The sequence below is a fragment of the Neovison vison genome, chromosome 3, assembly GCF_020171115.1.
Source record: "Neovison vison isolate M4711 chromosome 3, ASM_NN_V1, whole genome shotgun sequence".
NCBI lineage: Eukaryota > Metazoa > Chordata > Mammalia > Carnivora > Mustelidae > Neogale > Neogale vison.
In genome coordinates, this window is record NC_058093.1 from 98,208,923 (window position 1) to 98,232,353 (window position 23,431).

Genomic DNA, 23,431 nt, shown 5'->3' on the forward strand with positions numbered 1-23,431 from the left:
AGTCCCGTGTTCCTGTCAGTGTAGCGATGACCCTACAGGTGCCTCGTGCTCAATCTTGTGTGGTTTCATTACTCTTTTCTAGGAAGGCAAGGTCAAGGAATAACCAGAGTCAAGGGCTTAATTTTCAAAGGGCTCTTTTCCTGAACTTAATTAAGAAGCTTTAATTAAGGTGTGAAACAGTGTGAAGAGAGAGACAAAGTCCTATGCAGGTTCAGGCCCTGGCATTCAGAGCAGGGGAAGTTTGCTTCAACTGTAGTGTCTTTTGCTTGTACTAGCCTCTTGGTGCTACAATTCCCCCACACTTCTGGCCTGTACCCTCTTCTTTTCTTCTCTTTGTCCTGTATCAAATTATCTTATTGTACCGGAGGAAAAACAACTTTCCCTCTACCTTTCTGCAATAAAGTTCTTATATAAAAGGCAGAGCGATAAGAGAAAAATGAGTGGAAGTTTATTAACATGTGTACCTCGTGTCTACATGGGAGATACTCAAGGAAAATGATTAACTGAAAGAGGTGGCTTTAGAACTCAGGACTGAATATCATCTTACTAGGGAAAGGGCAGGAGGAGTCTCCCCTATGACTGAATGATTTTTAGGAAAGGTGAAGGGACACTTAGAAGAAGAGATGGGAGGTATGATAGTGTGACAAAGTCGGGCTGGGTGAGGTGTGGGCTTCTAGTCTCCTCCTCTGCACTGAGAGTCAGTCTTCTGTGGCTGATGAGACGCCTACACAGGGAACGGATGACAGTTGAGTTGCTTATAGAAGATCTGTCTTTAGACAGATAAGAGGAGTTCAGAGAAAACCTCATCCTGAATTTGCCATTTTTCATGTGCCTACAGCTCAGAATAATCAGTATACCAAAGCACTGTATTTTGGGGTGACCTATCTTGAGTTACCTCAGTTATAAACAGTGGAAGCATATTCTGCTACCTTTCACTGTCAATTAATATTTGCTTCAGAATAATTTGGTAAACTACTCACAGTGAGTTGAAATAATAAAAATAAATGGGAACTACAACATATTGAATACCTTCTGTATACCAGGCACTCTACTATGTGGTTTCCTTATAGGATTTCCATTCTGAATTAATAAGGTATGCGTATTTTATACTTGCTAAAAGGGAAGTTAAGTGAATTCCATGGTATCATACAGCATAGTAGAAAAACAGAAGAAATAAGATCACACCTCAGGTTTATCTTCATTCCTATAGCTTGGCCCATTTTCTTCATTAATATATTGTCCTTCCAAGAGTCTTTGTATTTTAGTAGAAAATAATTTAAGCTTACAAGAGAAACCCCATGAGTGACTCCTGAAAATCAACCAGGCTAGAGGGTTGGAAGACTTTTAGACACCCTTCACTCCTCATACTTCATAGGACTCTTCTGTGGCTTGGTATAATGCCAACCATGAGTTGGTTTCTTTTTAAGATAAAATTTCCTTTCAGTTGCTATAGCTGAAGGTTTGTGTTCTTCCTGTCTCCGAATACCCACAAAAAAGCAAACTGGAAAAGAGCCTTAGGAACCTGTCTTTCAAGGGCTTTTGCTAATTGTTCTAGACCCCAAAGCAAATGATAACATGTGGAGCACTTGTACAGTTCTAAGTGCTTTACATCCTTTAAACTCTTATCCTCTTCACACCTCCTATAAGATATCGTGTCTTGTCACCTCCCCATGAGAGACTATGGACTCTGAAAAACAATCTGAGGGGTTTGAAGTGGTGGGGGGGTGGGAGATTGGGGGAACCAGGTGGTGGGTATTATAGAGGGCACGGCTTGCATGGAGCACTGGGTGTGGTACAAAAACAATGAATACTGTTATGCTGAAAAAAAAAAAAGATATGGTGTCTGTCCTGTCCTAGAGGTGAGGACACTGAGATGCTGAGCTTTTAAATCTAGCAGAAGTCGAAGCCTGGCTTTCTGGAACCAGAGATAGTAGTACCAGACATTTTGCCCTTCTCCTCTTCATCGTGATCCTTATGCAAATAATGTGTTGTCTCTTGAGGAAGCTAACACCCTATTAGCCAACATGCAGATAATCTGGTGGATGAGGCTTGCCTCTAAAACAAAAAGAAAACAGGACAGCTGCCCATAAGACCTCAGGTTTCTTCCATGTGGCTTCCTAAGTCAACCTGATTGGTAGCCACTGTCTGAATAGGGGGACACTGTGCTCTCCCAGGTGACATGGGGAGAAGGAAAGTCAGATGACCACATTATGTCTAGGCTGGGACATCAGCAGGACACACACCCAGGACAATTCCAGGGAACACTGGAAGATAAGACGTGAGTGATAGAATAGTGTTGTGGACAACAAATGCTTGAGAAGTTGCTAGGTTGAAAAAATGAGCAAGATACGAGAGGTCAAGGAAAGCATCCTGGAGAGCTTGGACTTGAGTCACAGAGCTCAGGAAGGTTTGAAAAGATTCCCCACCTTGCTCTTTCTTGCCTTTCTTTAAGAGCTTTGATTTGCTGCTCTTATATTTTATTTTACCATCTCAGATGGCCCCGAGAAATTAAGTGGTAGGTGACGGGTAGTACCTGTTGCAAAGCAATGATTTTGATTATGAAGTTATATTCTGGGGCTTCTGCTTCAGCCCAAGAAACTTTTTTTTCAGTATTACTGCTCACAAAGTGTGGAGACAGGGCAGGGGGGAGAGGAGAAACTTGAACCAAAAAGTCCTGGAGCATGGGGATTTGTCAGTGGAATGATCCTACAGTCTAGTAAAATGAGGAAGATTTAAACTGTTCAAAATTTTTTTCTTTAGAATCTGCAGGCAAAAATGCTGTGCCTTTCTCTATTTGTTACTAATCAGGCACCTTCAGCTATGTTTCCATTCCAAAAAAAAAGAGAGAGAGAGAGAGAGAGAATTACTGGGGTTTGAATAATGATAACCATAGCATATTTCACATTTTGAAGTTTGAATAATTCACCTGAACTTAATTGCAAAATGAAATACTGTATTTGTGCATAGCCCTCTGGTTCTACATTAGGAAAGGAAAGGTATATTATACTTCCAAACCCTGACCCTGCTTTGGTTTTAGGTATTTCCATAATGAATCTGAATACCCAGGGGTTTCCCAAAGAATGTAAAATGCCAGAAGAATGCTCAAATGCCTTGAAGGTGGTGAGGATTAATTTAATGGGAAATGATTGCCTTCAGAAAACATGGGGAGGAAAAAAGTATATATAAATAGGTTTTGACATCAGACATTAGCAGGTGGTTTTATATAGGCACGACAGTATTGTCTTAGCACTTTGTTAATAAAAATTCTGTAGACATTGTTCATATTATGTTTGTCAGGAAATGATCATATAAATAAAAATGGAAGATTGGTGTGGAAAGAATATAAATATTGAACACATTTCACACGGCATATCAATCAGTTAACAATGGGGTAGTTTTCTTGCCCTTTGTCATTATTTAATGCAAATTTATGAAATGGAAAAGGCATTATAAATTTGTTATGTCATTCTATTACATATTAAAAGGTGTTTTCATTGGAGTTGCAATCCATAAATATTCCATTACTGTATCTCCTTATTTCCTGTCAAAATGCATTTTCTTAGTTAGATGAGCAGATGACTTCTCTGTGAAGCTGATTACCTTGGATGTGGCCAGTAGTTCTGTTCTATTGTCCAGAGTCAGCTATCCTTTTCCTAAACCTTCTAGATGCATACTTCTAGGAAATATAACAATATCCTTCCTTATACTGAGTGTTGTTAGCAACATGTCCAGACTTGGAAAACCTCCTCTTGTTTTGTTAGGATTCATTTTGGATAGTAGTCAGACCACATTTTCTTCTATAGCATTCAGACTATTTAGTTAGGAATTCCAAAAGACCAGTTTTTTGGTTTTTTGGCTTTTGGTTTTTGGTTGGGTTTTTTTTTGTTTTGTTTTGTTTTTTGTTTTGGTATTATATTGTATTTAAACAAAGGACATGCACCTCTGGGGAAGGCTGCTAAATTATTTCTTAGTACAGAAGGCCCATGAAGATTTGTTTCCATCATATTTTGGTGAAACATACTGTTTGTTCAGCTAAAGAGTTGCTGTTACCAAAGCTGGTAGAAATAGGACCATCTTTGTTTTCATCATCTTTTGTGGTGATGAAAAGGGGGCTATGTATGTGGCTGTGTTTCCAACTTTCCCAAATCCATTCTAAATCCTCAGATTTCATGTGATATTGACTCTTTTACCTCCCACATACCAAGGTCTCTCATGTATAGGCCTTGGCCTTGAAGTCATTGACATCAGTCTGGCCACTGAACAGATTCTCTGGGTTTATCTGGTTTTATTGGTTGGCTTGGGACCACTGCTTTTGCTTTTGTGTGAATTTTTGTAAAATTCAAGGGCAATTTTTATTTTCTTCCTTTTTCCTTTCTTTTCCCCAACTTTCTTCCCCATTTCCTTATTTTGAACCAGACCAAACACTTAAAGGGATCCAAATATTCCAGGCTTTTTTGTGCCTTTGTACTCACTGTTCCCTGTTTCTAGGCATGTTTGTCTTAAGTTTTTCTATTGGCTAATCCTCCCTTACCTCTGTAGGTTTTCCCCAAACAGTATCAGTTCTTTAAATCTCACTGTAAGGTACCTTACTCATCTGTTGCTGGGTGTCTCACTTTACCACACTCTGCTTTCTCATGGTATGCAACCTTGGCCGTTGTTTGTGTTGACATACTTGTTCATGCCCCCATGAAATAGTAGTAAGCTCTTTTTTTTTTTTTAAACATTTTATTTATTTATTTGACAGAGCAATAGAGAGCACAAATAGGCAGAGCCACAGGCTGGAGGAGAGGGAGAAGTAGGCTCCCCTCTAAACAGGGAGCCCAGTGTGGGATTCAATCCCAGGACACTGGGATCATGACCTGAGCCAAAGGCAGCCACTTAACTGAACGAGCCATTCAGGCACCAGTAGTAAGCTCCTTTTGAGTAAAGACCAGGTCTTTTATCTTAGTGTTCTTTGCACTCAGCAGTGTTAACACCCAATAATTACTAGATTGATTTATGGATGGGTGGATTGTGTTTGGATGGAAATAAAAGTGACTGTCCATTGCTCTGAGAAATGAAGTATGTTAGACATACTTACTGTCCTATCAGAACTTTACAATTGAATTGGGAAAATTAATTATGTATATAGATTTATGAGAGGAGGCAATATATGTTAAGTCAAACATATGGGGAAAAAAGATAAAGGACTGTAGAGAAATACAATAAGCAGATCAAAAGCCCATGGGACAAGGAATGGTTTGAGGAGGAGATGACATTTGAGTTCTTCCTTGAGTTTTATTTCTCTTCACGATTCTTCCTGCTACTACCAGAAGGAACCAAGGAAACAAAAAGACTCCAGGAGAAAAATAGTTATTTTTTTTTAATATGGTAAAAAGTAGCAACTCTACAATAAGCCTTCCTTATTTCAAATTCTTCCCCTGCTTAGCAGCTATGTAACCTTGACCAGATACTTCAAACAATAGGTTTTGCTTTCATCAAATGGTGCTTAAAACTGAGTTATCATAAGAAAACAAAGGGAGAGAGAAAGAGATAATTTATGTAACATTATTACCATGATGGATGGTATACAGTAAGTGCACAATAAGTATTTGCCATTATTGTTTTCATTATCAAAGGCCTTTCCCATGAGGTGTATCTGTTTTTATGTGCACGCATTTATTATGCCTTATTACATAAAGCAAAGCCTGTTATGAAATGGAACTATGCAACAAAAATCCTTTTAATGTCTTATTAGATAAAACCATATAAAACTCATTTTACAGATCAAAAATGACTAAATATCAAACTTCTTTCATATGGTTTCAACTATACATGCATACATGTATATATGCATATATATATATATATATGCATTTACACATTTAGAATCTTGCCTATAAGTCAGAAGGTCTTGAAATGGAAAAATTATACATGGGAAAAGTTTGTGATCTCATGATCCACTAATTTCAAGCAGCAGTCACAGCAAATGTAGTTTGGCAAAGAGATTTAGGGGGCTCACTGGAGTACAATATTAAATACCGAATAGGTAAGTTTTCCATTTCAGTAAGACCTTCATACCCAGATCTTAATATCTAGTCTAGGTTGCAGACATGGTCAATAACTCATTCCCATGTTATCCTGGTTTTTGCAATTTGCCAAACCAGAGATTTAAGCCTAGTGTAGAGAACACAGTTCAAATAAAAGTTATGTGGCACCTGTGATGTCCTGCAGAGACAGCACACCTGTTGAGATGCAAAAATTGGTAGAGTCTGATGAGATATATAGGTTAGGTTCAGAATGTTGCAGGAGTCCATTCAGATATGTGGATTTCTGGTGACATTTGAGCTGATTCTTAAAGGATTTGAAGAGCTTTGCTGGGAGTGGAGGAGAGTCCCCTTATAGAAGGGAATATAAGAAGTAGGTCTGGAGGCTCGAAGGGGTATATTGCAGGAATGAATGCCACATGGCCAGGAATGACTGCACATATAGTATGTGAGGAGGAAAAGGGGGGAAGTAAGGTCATAAGAAGAAGGAGGTGTTTCAAATGCCTTGCTCTGTGGTTCACTCATTGTCCTGTATGCAGCAAGAATGGGCATATGTAAGGTTTTCAGCTAAATTATTGGAACAATAAGAATGATTGTTTGAAGAAGACTATCCATCCCTACCTAACAGCAGATGGGGATGATAAAGTACCTAACTAGATAGGATAACAGGCTTTCAAAGAAGTTTAAGAACAGGAAATGAAACCTAGTCTAGGCAGGGACATTGGTTAAGGAAAGAGGAAGGTGTTGAAGAGAAAGAATTGGCAGCACTAGGGAAGTGGTGGGAAGGAGAAGATGGTTGAAAAGAAGCTGCAGACCCTTCATTCCAACTGACTAGGGATGATGATATGAGTATCAGTCAGGAAAAGAGACCTGTCAGTCTACTTGCTGTGCAGAGGGATTTAATTCACAGAAGTACCTGCCTGCAAGACAAACAGAAGCTTCAAGGAGCAAAAGTCAGGGTGCCTCTGTTAGCTGTCAAGATCAAGCTGGGTTGTGGTCCAGTAAGGAGGTTGCTGATGCTGTGAAAGGTGGAGAAACTATGTGAACTGCAGCAGCTGTGCAGCCCAGAAACAGGTGACAGACAGGGAGCGCAGAGTCCAGCCAACTGTGGCAGACCCACATGGTCTGTGCCACCGTTGGCAGGGGAGGAAAAACATATGCTGCCTTTCAGCTTCCAAAATATTGTGAGTGCACCTCATTCACAAAACAGAAAGCTGGCAGTTGGGTCCAGGAAGAAGCAGTTCCCAGGCTTCCTGCTGCGGAGCCAGCGGGGAAAGCATAAGAGAGGCTGACAAGGCTGCCCAGGGTCCAAGAGAGAAGATAGGACAGGGCATAAAGCCTAGGGACAATGTAGTGACGGGCAAATGCGTATTAGGTTCTGGTGGGGCATCAAGTGGAGAAAGTCTGGAAAGCCAGATGTAGGCTTGGAGATTGAGATTTGGAAATCTGAAGCAAAGGAGGAGGTACAGATGAGAATGGAGAGACAGGTGGACACAGAGATAGGCAGGAGAGGGAGAGCAAAGATTGAGATCCTGGCCATGAGGTACAGTGGTGGAAGAGGAAGATGCCAGTAGGAAGCAGGGAGTATTCAGATAGTGAGGAAGGACACCAGAACAATGTAGTCAAAAAGGTCATAGAAACGAAACTTTTGAGAAGGAAGAGGTGGCCAATGCAGGCAAATTGCTCAACCCAAAAGTCTCTGAAAGCAGTATTAAATGTGGTGATTTCAGGTCCACTGATAATGAGAAACCACGCTGAGCATGGTTGTCAGGACAGAAGTCAGATTAAAGGCAGTTGTTGAGGTGGATTTGGTGGGGAAACACATGAATGCAGAATAGATAAACTACAGGTGGTAAAGGGTAAAGGGAAAAGAAGATGGATAATTTGCAAATTAATGGAAGTTTCCATTTGGAGGAAATTTACGTTAGTTTGTTTGACATTTGATGAAAATAGGTGCTCTTGGGACAAGAGACATAACAGCTGCCCAAAGGGCAGGTTGGGAGCAAAGGTCCAGGGGACATGGGGAAGGGTGGAATCCAGGGTCCTGGTAGTAGCCGTGGCAGAAAGGACTCGGATGCCTCCACATCTATTAATGTTGTAATCGGCATTGGCACTGAGATGATCATGAACATACTGAATTCCCCCAGAGAGTATAGTGTTTCAAAGCAAGGACAACAGCATTGTTTCTCACAGAGTGATAATCATCCAATCTATGTACGTAAAAAACCTGGAAATAAGCATCACTAAAATGCAACAAAGTCAGTGTGGAAACAAACGTCCTCCTGCACTGAGGTGCTTCCTGCCCCAAATAGCTACATTTACTAACTGTTGGGTGATAATGACAACTTTCTGTTGCAGGCTGTGGTTGTGGGCCACACTCATACATAAAAAGAACATTGACATTTGAGTTACGCAACTTTACTAATCAATTTCTTGACTGTAGAAAAACTGCTATATCATTTTACAGCCCCTATTATAGCCTAACGAGAGAGAGATAATTAAGTCCTAGGGGACCCACGTTCTAGCCGGCTGCAGAAGGAGCCCTTTCCCTCTCCTTCCCAATCTAGAAGAAGTCTCTGCACTTCACAATTAAATGTGCTCCTCTTCTTTGTCTGTGGGAGTCAGGGATGATTGGAAGAAAGTTTAATGTGCTCCTTAGTACTTGGTTTCTGACATTTGTTTAGTGTGGGTTTATAGTCTCTGCTAATATGACAATAAAACCACATGGATGGACAGGAAGCCAAGGTCCTCAGTTTCTTGTGTTTGTATGGGGGGAGCAGGAAAAGGACTTTGACCATAGATCTAAACATTTTAAGGCAGCACACCTTTAAGATAAAAGACCGTTAACATTGTATATATTTATGCATGGTGTCGTGGTATTTTCAAGTAGTTAAATCAGCATAGGGCACAGATGACCCTTGAAAAACAGGGGTTTGAACTGCATGGATACCCTTATACATGTATTTTTTTCGATACAGTACAGTACTGTAGATGTATTTTCCTTGTGATTTTCTTGGTAACATTCTTTCCTCTAGCTTACTTTAATGTAAGAATACAATATATAGTATGTATAATGTATAAAACATGTTAATTGACTGTTTTTATGATTGGTAAGGCTTTCAGTCAACAGTAGGCTATTAGTAGTTAAGTTACACAAAATCAAAAGCGATATGTGGATTCTCCAGTGTGTTTGGGGGGACTTGGTGCCCCTAGACCTTGTGTTGTTCAAGGGTGAACTATGTTATCACTCATCAATTACATTTCAAAAATCTTATCACTTGACAGATTTTGAGTGTTTATCTTTGCTTAGTTTCTGTTATTTTTTTCTTTTACACTAAATCCGAAAAGTGTGCTTCTGTCTCCGATGTTTTTACTTATCAAAGAAAACTTATTTTTTGAAGTTAGTTTCAATATATAGGTTCTCCGTTTTCTCCCTCCAAGTAACCTTGCTTTCATTTTGTAGCATTAACAATTCAAGGATAAATGGACACTATTTTGGCCTAAAGTCACTGCATTTTTCAACATCTATTTCACTGGGCAGGAACATGCAATAAAAGTGCTGTATAAAACTTGTATTCTATGATAAGAAATGCTTTAAGACAATTGGCTTTTATTTAATGTCAACAGGGAATTTTACAGTTATTGGTATTAGTTTTATCAGAGCAGTTTGTTTTTGTTTTTGTTTTTCTTAGCAACAGATATTCTGATATGCTGTTCTTTGTTTTCTCATAGACACCCCAGGCCAAGAAGGGCATACACTAAATACTGGAGAAAACCTAAATACCCCAAATTATTGGGAGAAAATATACATATATAGGGAACATAATGAGACAGGGAAGCATTAGGTAGAGGCTCTGGTTGACATTGTTTGAAATGTACTTAATAAACTATTATGACTCAATGAAGGTAACTTTCAGTGTACATAATTCAGTTAGAAAGGCCTTAACTGATCTGGCTAACAATGATGTAAAATGCTTTGTCACTTGATTAAAATGCCAACACGTATACAAGACTAAAATGGAGCACTCTTATTTTCAGTTGACCTGTAGACTGGTATGCACACGTTTAAAGTATATTTCTCATTAAGAAAACTCATTATAAGCAATATACAATGACAAACCAAATCAGTAGTTGTGTTTGCAAATCCTTTCTCTGTCAAGCCAAATCTTATTTATTTCCCAAAGTTTAACCTGGAGCAATGCCTTCCAAGAGCCTTTCTTAGCCTCTTATATCTCTTTACCTCCATGGCATTTTCTTCTGTCACTGATTACACTGTACGGTAACTGGTGGTCTGCCTCTACCCCACACTTGGCAGTTTTTCTTTACTCACATTGCTAATTAAAGCACAAAGCACACTGTAAACATGATTATCAGATAAAGGAATATATAAATGAATGAGGTGGTAAATGAGTGCATGAATAAATGAGGGAATAATTATTCATATCACAGGTGTTATTTTTAAGTTTTCTGCCATTGGAATTAAAATTAGTTTCATCTAAATATGTTTTTCCCTCTTGTTTTTCGACATTGTATATACCCCAAATGAAGTAACTCCACAGTTTAGGGAAGTTCCACACACCAAGGATAAATTGATTCTGCATTGCAAGACTTGGGTAATAGAAAAAGACATGAGGGGCATGTGGGTGGCTGAGTCAGTTGAGCATCTGACTCTTGATTTCAGCTCAGGTCATGATCTCAGGGCTATGTGATCGAGCCCTGCATTGGGCTTCATGCTCATCGTGGAATCTGCTTGAGATTCTCTCTCTCCCCCTCTAGTCCCACTCACGTGCATCCTCTCTCTCTCTCTCTCTCTCTCTCCCCCTCTCTCTCAAATAAGTAAATAAATCTTGAAAATAAAAATTAAAAAGACAAAGACTTGAGATACACACTGGAGCCCCTAACAAGCTAACAAAATAGTTGTAAAACTAAGAAACCTGGACATAAAAATTTTTTATGATATTTCACAGTGCCAGCTAGTATATGGGTAAGTGTTTGGGGAAGACACGAGAATAAGACATAGATTCTCGTGGGTTAATGTGCAAGAATATGCTTATAAAAGAAGCAGATTCCTCGCCTCCACTCCCAGAGATTCTGATTTATTGGGTCTCAGGTAGACCTGGGAATCTGAACTTCTAACGAGAACTCTTGGTTATTTCCTGCAGAATGTCCCAGGAAAATAATTTTCAGTGGACTCGGGAGAGACTTTTGTGGGCCAGAATTTATGGGCCAGTAGGAGTGGGGACTTAGTCTGGTGCCTGAAGGATGCTTGGATAGGCAAGGAGGGAAAGCAGTGAATCTCCTTTTCATTATGGTAATTAGCAGAAACATCTCTATCCAAATACTAGATGATTATGATGATTGACAGAATGCATTCTTGTGACATCCCAGTGTTGTGTTACTCTGGGAAGTCATATGGAAGCCATATTACTCTGACGCTTCCTTTTTTGTTTGTTTTTAATCTAGCCTAGAAGCAGATTTTAAATTGACTTCTTTTCCCCAGTTTTCACTTTTTACCTGCCAAATCTTGACAAGTTCCTTCAGTTGAGAATTTCTAAGAATCAAACATGCCTATTGTTGCTATACCTTAAATTGTGATGATACTTTAAACAAGGACTATTGGGTGAAGAGTAGTGAAACATTAGATGTCTCCATCCACTAACACCACAAAGAAACCATCTATTCCATTTTCTTGCCAATAAAACTTGGAAGGTTACACAAGTTTTGTGGACATGCAGGCTGTTTTTCCATGTTGATACATATTTACTATAAAATGAGCTGCATCAACAACATGACTAGCCTCTGTAATGCTAAAGCTTGATAGTGTGTTCTTCAAAGCAAAGCAGACTTTAAAGGTATTTGTTTGAAGATTCCTTAATCAGAGGGAACATATTTGTGGGTCATTCAGAATGCTCAGAGAGACTAATTGCAAAGGCTGGCAATCAAGTTGGCATGAATGAAAGAAGGGTAACAATCAGTACCTCACTGGGAAGTAAGAGGAGTTTCAATGGCGACGACTCAGTTGCCTAGCAGAGGAAGATAAGTAGCACCCGGTAAGAAGAAACAAACAAGATACTTCTTGTCTTTCTTGAGTTTGGGCACTGTGTCACCTGGAGACAACTTTGTGCAGTTACACAGGCAAGGTAGGCTGTCACTAGGAGGTGGTTCCACCTATGTCTTCAATTCTGACAATATAAGCATGGAAGACATAATATTAGCACCAAAAACTGGTTCTCTTCACCTTTCTGGGTTCTCAGAAAAATAAATTTACCACCAGCCCTAGCCGTTAGTTGGTCCATGTGACTAGTTCTGCCCAGTCATCTCCAAATTGAAGTGACACTTTTGGATTGAGGCAGTAAAGATCCCTACAACATTCTCCAGTTTCTCTTTTCCCAGCTATGATGAAGGCTTCGTGTTGAAAAGGTAAGGAAGCCTAAATACTTGAGTTATTCCATTGACAGGGAGATTATAATATTTAGCAACTAACCAGGATATCTTGGGAGTAAAAAAAAAAAAAAAGTGCTGTTAATAATTATGCCAGCACAGCAGAGATAAACTGGACTGTCTTGGGAAATAAGGACATTGAGTCACTCTATCCCTGAAGGATAGTTGACTGCTGAAGTGCTCAGACCTTGTGACAAAAGGAAATTTATTTTATTTTTTAATTTTTTTTTTAATTTTTAGCGGGAACTTTCTTTTTTTTTAAGGTTTTATTTATTTGAGAGAGAGTGAGAGCACGAGAGGGGAGGAGGTCAGAAGGAGAAGCAGATTCTTTGTGGAACAGGGAGCCTTATGTAGGACTCGGTCCTTGGACTCCAGGATCAAGACCGGAGCCGAAGGTAGTTGCTTAACCAACTGAGCCACCCAGGTGCCCAAGAAATTTATTTTTTAAGTAAGAGAGCTGTTGGGGTGTTACTTGAACATAACCTGTTGTATCATGACCAATATAGTAGCTTATCCTCCAAACCTGTTGTTGTCTGCAACTTTTGGGGAGAGGTGCTTTATCTCTACCCTTTCTGAAAAAAGACAAAGAAGGTGGGTGCCTCCGTAAAGTCCTAATTTGTTTGGCTGATACTCCCAAGGAGCCTGTTCCCTGCCCTTCTCATGTCACTGCCAAAAGATCTTATTCAAAGTGTCTTGATTTCTGAAAGAACTATCTTTAAAACCACAGTAAAAACAAGCACCAATGTATATAACATTTTACATTTTGTCTTAACTTCTCTCTGGGATAAGGAGAACTGGCATGAAACACCCATTTTGTAGACAAGGATGCTGAAGCTCAGAAAATGTGATTTTGATAGATGGCACAGATTGCATGGAGCACTGGGTGTGGTGAAAAAATAATGAATACTGTTATGCTGAAAATAAACAAATTTAATGAAAAAGAATGCGATTTTTTTCCTAAGTTACATGGCTGGTAAGATTATCCGGCCCCAGACCTAACTCTGCCACTTTAGGGAATACCAAGAACTGAGATATACCTACTCTGTTATGCTGCAGGAGTTAGGTTGGGAGAAGATTTGATGAACACCACTTCTCTGCTTGTACTATGCTTTTGTAATATCTGCTTGCTTGAGAGAAGCCATTCTGAAATATTGTGGATCAATCATCACGAGAAGTATGTGATTTAAAGAGCAAGCCCAGTGAAGGATGTCCTACTGGCCTTCATGAAGCTACAGAAGCCAGTTTTGTGGATTCATAATGTACTTCTTTACATCAATTGAACCATTTTGTCCAGAAAATTTAACACTATATTTTGATCCCATTTATGGCCAATTGGATTTTCCTGCCCTTTTCCAACACACTCACCCCCACCCCCCCAAAAAAGACAGATTGCTGCCAGTTACTTACTGTTCTGCTTTGTACATTATTCAGATCCAGTGTGACTGTTGGTTTAACCTCTGTAAGCTTTAATGACATAATACTTGTCAAGGTTCAAAAGAAGAAAAGGTCTTTAAGGTGTAAAAAATGAGAATCAAATTCAAGATGAGTTTGCCAGTGAGAACCAGGTCTAAGCATTTCACTCAGTTATTAATTTTCTCTGCGTCAAATACCAAACAGATCCTGAAGCATGAGAAAATAGAATATCATCTGTTTGGTGTATTCTTTGGGGTTATAACTGTCTGATGAGGAGAGAGTTACAACCCTAGAGAAAGATGTAAGGTTTGAAACATGGTGAGCCTCATTTTGAGTATCCAACATCATTATATTGCTGTATTTAAACTTCGAAGAGCCCAGTGGATATTAAGAAAGAAACCGTGATACGCTCTAGTTCCATCCATGTTGTCACAAATGGCAAGATTTCGGAAAAAAAAAAAAAAAAAAAGAAAGAAACCGTGATTGTCTGATCCACATTGTATTATGCTTTGACTAAGGTAAAATGATAAAATTCTCATTTTAAGAAATAGGAAAAATGCTGCTCCAAGTTGCTACATTAGCTTTATAGAACAGAATACCCTCTGATTAAAATCCAGTGACTATTCTCATGTTATATGAGAATTTTTTTTTAATTTTTCATATCAACAGTGACCAAAAAGAAAAAATACTGAGGGCCAATAATAAATTGAACTGCTACCTTCAGAGTTCTCCTAATATTTGAATACTGAGCTATAAAGATCTATCCCCCAAATAATACATTTATATTAAAAGTACTTATCCTGGCGATCCAAAGTCTTTTCTGAGTCATATCAGACTCAAAGAACGTTTGTGCTTTGGACCACTCAAGAAAATTTTTGAAAAGAACTACATCTGGGTTTTTTTGTGAAAATTCATAATTTCAAAGAATTCTGTTAGGACACATAACAAGGATAGATTTAGAAGTTCAGTAGGTTAGTTCCTGAGACTAGACATGGGTGTTATATGAACTGTTAACTATTTTGTAACAATAAAACATGATCATCATAATAATTAACAATTATTGCCATAATTAAAACCTCTATTCCATTAAGGAAAGTGACTTTTTTTTTTTTAAATTTATTTGACAGACAGAGATCACACGTAGTCAGAGAGGCAGGCAGAGAGAGAGAGGGAAGCAGACTCCCTGCTGAACAGAGAACCCAATGCAGGGCTCGATCCCAGGACCTTGGGATCATGACCTGAGCCGAAGGCAGAGGTTGTAACCCACTGAGCCACCCAGGTGCCCCAAGGAAAGTGACCTGTTTTATAGGCCTCTTGGGGATTCTTGGGATATAGCGCAAACCCTGCCTTCAAAGTGTTAACTAGGACAGTGGAAACTACCAAGCTACACTTCTTTCTGGTACTCACTTGCACATGTAGTTTTTTCCCTCTGTCTCTTTTTCTTTCTGGATGAGTGTGAACTCTATAGTCCCATGAATCCATAAATCGAACTCCATGTTCTACCACTGTCAAGCAGAAACATTTGAGATTTGCTTGTTGACATTCAGGTAATTCCCTTCAACTCCACTTGGAGAATGGACTTCCCTGAACACCTATGTCCGCTTCCTTTCCTTCTCCATGTCTGCCTTCCTCCATTCAGTGAGCTCCTGTGCAGAATCAGCAGGAGCCTGCCTACAGAAAAATTTACGGCACTTTCTGCTCACATATACATGGCCCTGAAGTGAATATGATGCAGTAATTCAAATTGGACTAGCACCTTTCGATCTGTTTATGAATGGTGTTGCAGCCCCATGAGTGAATTAAAACACTGTGGTTTCTGGGCAACAGTATTATTCTTGCAAAATTTGTACTGAATTAAAAATATATATCATCTAGGAAAAAAATAAGAGATTCCAGCCCTCTGACATTTATCCAGCGTGAGCTTCAGTTTCAGGGCACTTTTCAGTTATCTTCACTGTAGATTTACTGTTTCTAACCAGTGCAGCAGGGATAAGCAGAGATCAGGTTAAGAACATCAAAGTCGCAACTGACCTGGGGATTGTCCCTGCTTACATGCTTAGATGTGGTAGCTTCTAAGTGAGGAAACTCTCATTTTCTGAGAAAATGAGTTGGTTCAGTTGGGCAGAATCCTATACTAAACCAGCAAAGTTTCCACATGAACAGTTTCCTGTTAGAATTGAAAATTAGTCTGCTTTTCTCTCCACTCCGCAGCTTGGAGAAAGCTTTGCACTGCAATTAAAATGGGGAGGTAGGATAGGTTGTTGAGCAAAGCAATGGGAGTAGAATGGGAGAAAGAAATTGAAAGCAAATGATATGGGAGGTCATGCAAAATATGTTTTTCATTAAGATAATTCTATCCTTTCTGCCCCACCAGTGGAGCAGTGGACTGCCTGCACAAAGGTTAGTCAGCCAGGAGTCTAATGGCTTTGAAGGGTAGCCAGACTAGGGACTGAATGTAGAACCCTGGTCTCATTAGGGTACTGCTCCAGCCCTCCAAGCTAATGAGCTACACATGAAGCATGCTGACTGTGGACTACACATTCAGGGTGACAAAAAGAGCAAGGAGTTACTATTTCTGGGAGATGGTTGGTTTGTTTCGCTAATGACCAGAAGGCCAGCATTTTAGCCCCAAGTGTCACAGCTTAAGATGTACCCTCCAGTCTTATTGACGCCTCTCATTTGTCACTACTTCTCTCTGGCGACTTAGACTTACATATAGGTCTGTGGGGAAATGAAAAGAAGCCAGGAAATGGATGAGGGAAGAAACTGTTAGATTCACTCATTCACTCAAAAGGAATTTACAGACCACCAATCCAGTAAAAGTAGCTATGATCAGTTGCTGGAGATAAAATAAGCAAGGCAGAGCCATGGACCTAAAGAAACTCAGAGATCATTAACAAGGCAGAAATGAATGGGTCTTGCAACCTCTGACAGAAAAGTCAATGAGGGACTATTGAGTAATTTCACTGTTAATTTCATTATTAATGTATTGTGTGATTAATCAGCAAGCACCCATTAGAATACTTCTTGAAATGGGGCTCAGTTCAGCTTCCAGTTGAAAGAGCCCCATCAATTATGAGTTTGAGTTGGAGAGCGTGGCTTCTTGTTTTGCCTTTACTTTCCTGTATTTCTGCCAAAAATGAAGTTATGCTAAACTGAGTCTCTGATCATGGAAGTCACAAAAGAACACTTCAGTCTAGCATTCTGACCAGATTCTAGTGTGTCATTAGGCAAAAACTCTTACATTTAGACCTGTGCTATCTGAAATACACTATTGACATATGAATTTAGTTTCTTTTCTCTGACTTGTGTAGGACTTACCTTCTTAAAAATATTATACTTTAGAACTTGCTACATCTCTCCAAGTACAATTTTGGCCTATGTCTTTTTAGTTGACAGCCACTTGACCGGAATGTAGGAGAAGAAAAGACTTTAGTCACAGTTCGGACCAAAAATAAGTAAATACATAAAAAAGAACTGGAAGACATTGATTAAGGGTAGTGTTAAACCAGTCATCAGTTAAAAAACAAACAAACAAACAAGCAAAAAATCAAAAACAGCAACAACAGAGAAAAAAGAAAATTTCTGCCTAGACCTGGCCTAGAAAAAGGAGTCAGCTTATTTTTACACACGTTTGGAAAACAGATTATAGAACTGTTCTGTGTGAAGACTGGTAATGCAAACCCTCACACATCAGCTATCAAAATAATAAAATGAAGTAAAATGTCAGCAGGCATCAAATAACAATAGATAAGGCTTCACAGTCTTTGATTTTCAGGAAAATAAATAGAGATGTTTGCTAAATGAAAACTTAAAAAAGATGTTATCAGGGAATAAATAATAATGTCTTCTCATCCGGTTCAAAATATTTTCCCTGTGACCAGATTCATAAAAGTTATGAAGGATGAGACAACTTAATTTTTTACCAAAGGTTGGGATGGGTCTCAGTAACTGTGTTCCAAGCTGTAGCTTACAAATGTAATTGGTTTTAATTAATGATGAAATAGTGCCAGAAAAAAAATGTTCACTGTGTTACTGTGGGTCTTGGCTGCTTAAGAATCAAACAACTTCCTACCCACCTCTTTTTTTTTTTTTCTTTTTTTCTTTTTCCTTTTCCTTTTTTTTTTTTTTTTTTAATATAAAGCCAAGAAGAATGGGGAAGGGTGAAGAAATGTTTTTCTTTTTGATCTAACAACTTGTGCATAGAACCTTTAATTATACAGAAGGAATAATTCAGCAAGATATACACTGATAGAATTATATTTTAACTTATTAAGAAAAGACAAAATTTTATTTTCACTGAGTCTAACATTTGGGACCCATTTAAGAAATGTTTATAAGTTGGGTACCTGGGTGTCACAGTGGGTTAAGCCTCTGCCTTTGGCTCAGGTCATGATCTCCGGGTCCTGAAATCAAGCCCTGCATCAGGCTCTCTGCTCAGCAAGGAGCCTGCTTCCTCCTCTCTCTCTGCCTGCCTCTCTGCCTACTTCTGATCTCTCTCTGTCAAATTAAAAAAATAAATAAATAAAAAATAAAAAGTTTATAAGTGAATGAAAACCAGATTAAAATAAGAAAGACCTGCAGCTTCTGTGCTAAGGTGGGAAGAAAGTAGATGAGTATTTAGAAAACCAGAGCCCAGTCCTTGATCTGTCCTGCACAAACTGCCTGATCTTGGGCAACTCATCTCCATTATCATTCCTTTTCTTGTTGATGATAGATCTGGCAGACAGCATGGAAAATCTGCTACCATTGGAGAGATTGTCTTTATTTTTTCACACAGTAAAATCAAATATTAGAAATTGGCTCTGATCATTTAATATTTCAGAATCTGTCCCTTCTTCACAACTGTTTTTTTTAATATAAATTTAGTTTGTCTTTTCTACCAGACCTTAAGCACTTCCCAGGTCAGAAATGGTGTTTTTGCCTTTTGGGGTTCAGCATCCATAGATGTTCACCAAGGTAACTCTTCATTAAGAGTTAAGATTCTTCTTCATTTAAAATCATTTCCTGGGGATGACTGAGTGGCACAGTGGGTTAAGTGTCTGACTCTTGGTTTCCATTGAGGTCATGATCTCAGGGTCATTAGATCAAGCCCTGCATTGGGTTCTTTGCTCAGTGCAGGGTCTGCTTCAAATTTTCTCCCTCTCCCACTGCCACTCATGCTCGCTCTCTCTCTCTCTCTCCCCCAATAAATAAATAAATAAACTTTTGAAAAATTATTTAATTAGTTAATTAATTAAATGAATTAAATATTTTCCTGGATGTAAGTAAGGCCTAGTGTAAAGAGGCTGCTCTCTCACAGTCCGGAAAAATGGTTTAGTCCTAATCTACCCAACTAATAATGTTCCTATGAAGAAGCCCTTGAACTTTCTGTGTCTCTGCTTTCTTAACCACGTCATAGATGTAAGGATCTTTTACGAATACATTATAATGGTTAATAGATGAGTGTTCTTTGACAAGTTGGAAGTACTGTTTACTTTTGTCGTAATCATTAATAACACAAGACTTGTGAAAATACAGGGAACAGATTTTGCTCTCCTGGCTGGTTGCAAAGGAGATAGCTCACATAAATATAAGTCACAAAACATTCTTTGAGCACTCATAATGGTGTCCCCTGTCTTCTGAAATCCTGAGTGGGTCTCGGTGCCATCCCCTGTGGAGGCAGAATTTCCCTAGTTACAGTTGGATTTGGACAAGCCCAGATTATCTGTGATTTCCTCACTCTGCTGCTGAGTAGTTCTATCATATCAGATCATATTAGAAAGGTTTGCATTTTGAAATATACTCCTTTGGTTACGTTAATGGTCTTGCCACTTCATGGAATTCATTGGCCTCCTGGAGCCCTTAATTTGCCATGCTAGAAGCTCTTAGTAAAAGAAAGACGCTGGATCAGTCAACTTTCCCTCAAGTCTTTCAAAATGGTAAAATACATGCTTCAGAATAGGACTAGAAGAAATAGCCAACTCAGGTTCTAGGCAAAAGAGCACTCACTGTGTTCACTGAATTTAGTTCAGGTGTCCTCCTAAAAGCCTGGTCCATGTATCTTCATGGATGGGCCCCATGGACACAGTCATTCAAACACAGAATATACATGGTCAGTGTCTGGCACAGAGTAACTACCTAATAATTTTTTTAATGAATTAACAAAGCATTCCTGTAACAGCATCTGCCGAGTACCTACTTGATCTATAACTGAGGGAGACACATAAGAAATCTGTGACATGGTTCTTTACCAAATATTGTAATTTACTTTAGGAGACAGAACATACATACATGAGATATTTAAGCATTAAAGTGGGGAATTTTTTAAGTGATAGTATGAATGATATAAAGAGAACAGCTATAAAAATTCAAAGAAATTGGGGGGGCAATGAAGATGTCTCTTTAGTACTGAAACTTGAAGTAAATTTTTTTTTTTAAAGATTTTATTTATTGGGGCACCTGGGTGGCTCAGTGGCTTAAAGCTTCTGCCTTCAGCTCAGGTCATGATCCCAGGGTCCTGGGATCAAGCCCTGCATCAGGCTCTCTGCTCAGCAGGGAGCATGCTCCCCCCGACCCCCGCCTCTCTGCCTATTTGTGATCTCTCTCTCCCTTTTTCAAATAAATAAACAAAATCTTTAAAAAAGAGAGGCTTTAACCCACTGAGCCACCCAGGTGCCCCATTGAAGTAAATTTTGAAAGATGGTTGGAAATAAGAAGATGCAAGGGTTTCGCATTTCAAGAAGTAGTAACAACATGAGACAATGTCTGGAAATGGAAATAGGTGTGTTTGTTTTACTCTTTACTTTTGGGCAATGGGGGATGGACATTGGAAGTAGATATATGAGACAAGATAGGATTATAATATACAATATACACTGCAATATAACCTGTAGAAATACTAATTAATGTGCACTAGGATGTATGTGTAAAGATGTGTATTATTTAAAAGAGTAAAAATCTTGAAGTAATTTAAATTCCATCGGTAGAGGAAGGGTTAAATAATTTATGGTGCATTCGTATCATGAAACACCAGGAAGTAGCTGAAAAGAATAAAGTAGATCTTTGTGTGCTGACAATGGAAAGACCACCATGGAAAGATGTAACAGTGTGTTAACAGTGAAAATGCATTCATGTAATATTCGTCAACCTCAAAAATTTATTTAAAGAAATCAAAGTGGTATTTCAGGAGGATTAATGTGGTGACATTGTGTCAAATTAAAAGGGAGTGATTGAAAGGGAAGTTGGATATTGGGAGATGTTTGCGTAAGAACAGATGCCAGAGGCCAAGGATAGGGACCTGAATGGTAAAGAGAAAGAGAACCCAGAGACATTCTGAAGAATGATTTTAAAGGACTTTGTGACAGATTCCTAATATAGGGGATGAAAGAGAAAGACGAGAAAATAGATTTCCAGGTATCAGCTTAGGAAATATACTGGAGAAATATTTCTCCTTACTGGAATAGACCCATTTAATCAAACCTTCTTTAAAGAAATTCTTTATGTATTTTGTGTGTGTTTGTTTCTCAGGATGGAAGAAACAGTACGAAATCTACTGAAGAGCCAAGGACCTCCAGAGCAGAAAAAAGAAGAAACTGTTAATATAATGGTCTATCAGGTATGCCATTTTTTTTACTCTTGGCTGGGCACCAGCTGGCTTGTTTTTGTTGCATTTCTTTAGCTGAGTCCTCCATAATGCAGAGATAAATAGACAAATGTGGTCCAGACCCTGGTGCTGGGAGCCTTACAGTCACCTCTGCTTAAGGAATCATGTACATGTTTACTTATCCCCTTCATTTCTTGAAGTATGACTGTGAAATAAATTGTAGATTTGGTTGTAGGAAGGTGCAAAAACTAAGTTTATAATGAAACAGAGAGACCTATAAAAGTACCATAGTACTCTGTGGTCAGGGTGATAAGACAGGTATCTACAGCATTCTCTGGGAACACAGAGGTGAGGGACTCATTCTATCTAGGGAGTTAAGTGCCATACCTCTAAGAAGTATGACACTTGGTATATTTCAGAGGTATGATACTTGGGGGCTTGAGGGTTAGGAAACAGGAGGAAGGATGCTGCAATCAGAGAGAGGCCTAGAGGAAGATACAGTGGTTGAATCTGCATGGCAGACTAATGGAGAATAAGAAGCTCAAGGTAAGTAAATAATGGCCTGGTGAGATAAAAATCTCAGTGATGAGACTGAGGGTACATGGAAGAGCTGGATGAGGTCATGAGTGCATGCTGTGACCTTGAACCTTTCAAGGGCGTGACCTTGAACCTTGGGCAATATGGAGTATAAAGAGGTCCAGGGATAGTAAGTGGTAGATGAAGTAACCAGTCTTTGTATTCTGATAGTCTTCATTCCATGGTTCTTTAACACTAGCAAAGCAGCTGGGATGGCAAGCAAGCCCTCAAATCTAAGCATAACTGAAGCTGGCCACATATAAGAGAAGGCTCTGGAAATGAAAATGAGCAGATATTTGTGGAAATCACTGGGTAGCCCAAGTTTTTTGCTGGCTAAAAATCATGTGTACCTGGGGAGATAAGCAGAGAAACCCCACTGGTAAAGATCATGTCACATGATTTTCCCTGAATTTATGGGATCAGGGGTCTACAACCCATCTTGTTATGAAGATTTGAAGGAATCTGATAATAAAAGTCACAATTTTTTTAAATATTTATTTCTTTATTTGAGAGAAAGAGAGAGAGGACGGCCAGAGGAAGAGGAGAGAAGGAATCTCAAACAGATTCCTCAATAAATATGGAGACCCAATGTGGGGCTTGATCTCATGACCCTGAGGTCCTGCCCTGAGCCAAAACAAAGAGTCGGATGCTTAACTAACTGAGCCACCCAGGCACCCCAAAAGCCACAGTATTATATGAAGTTAAGAAATCTAGGCAGAGCTGACCTTAATAAATTTATGCTCTAAGTAGTTGACTCTTGAAGCATACAAGTGACTTTAGGACAAAGGGGACAACTGTTATCCATCTCCAGAGAAAACAGTGCAAAGCATTGACTTCTTACCAGGAAAGTAATTATAATTAGCTCCAGAAGACAGTAAGAAAAAGTCATTAACTTCCGTTTCAAGGGGGAGGGTTTATAGTCTTCTCAAAGGGTGGCCTTTACCCAAGGAATGCATTCTCACCTTTGTCCGATGTGTGGTGACCTAAAGTCAGGATAAGGATTTAAGTCCTCCTAGGTCTGGATCTCTCCGAGGTACTCTGTGTGCTTTGGTAGAAGAAGGAGGTCCAAGGAAACACGGGACTTGCTTCTCCATTAAGTTTTTCTGTGTAGCCTAAGAGTCCTGTGAATCCCAAACTGAAGTCGTTTGTTCCCCCTCCCAGGTAACGCCAGGCTCCAGTTAGAACTAAATCATTCAGGGACGCCTGGGTGGCGCAGTTGGTTGGACGACTGCCTCCGGCTCAGGGCGTGATCCTGGAGTCCCGGGATCGAGTCCCACATCAGGCTCCCAGCTCCATGGGGAGTCTGCTTCGCTCTCTGGCCTTCTCCTCGCTCATGCTCTCTCTCACTGTCTCTCTCTCTCAAATAAATAAATAAAAAAATCTTTAAAAA

At 39.2% G+C, this 23,431-nt stretch overlaps 1 protein-coding gene across 1 annotated transcript in view; it reads left to right on the forward strand.

Moving 5' to 3' along the window:
- Positions 1–23,431, forward strand: part of NCKAP5 (NCK associated protein 5) — a 962,745-nt gene that overhangs the window by 631,032 nt on the left and 308,282 nt on the right. Inside the window, 1 exon segment of the mRNA XM_044242595.1 lies at positions 21,390–21,477. Coding sequence (XP_044098530.1) covers positions 21,390–21,477 — 88 coding nt within the window.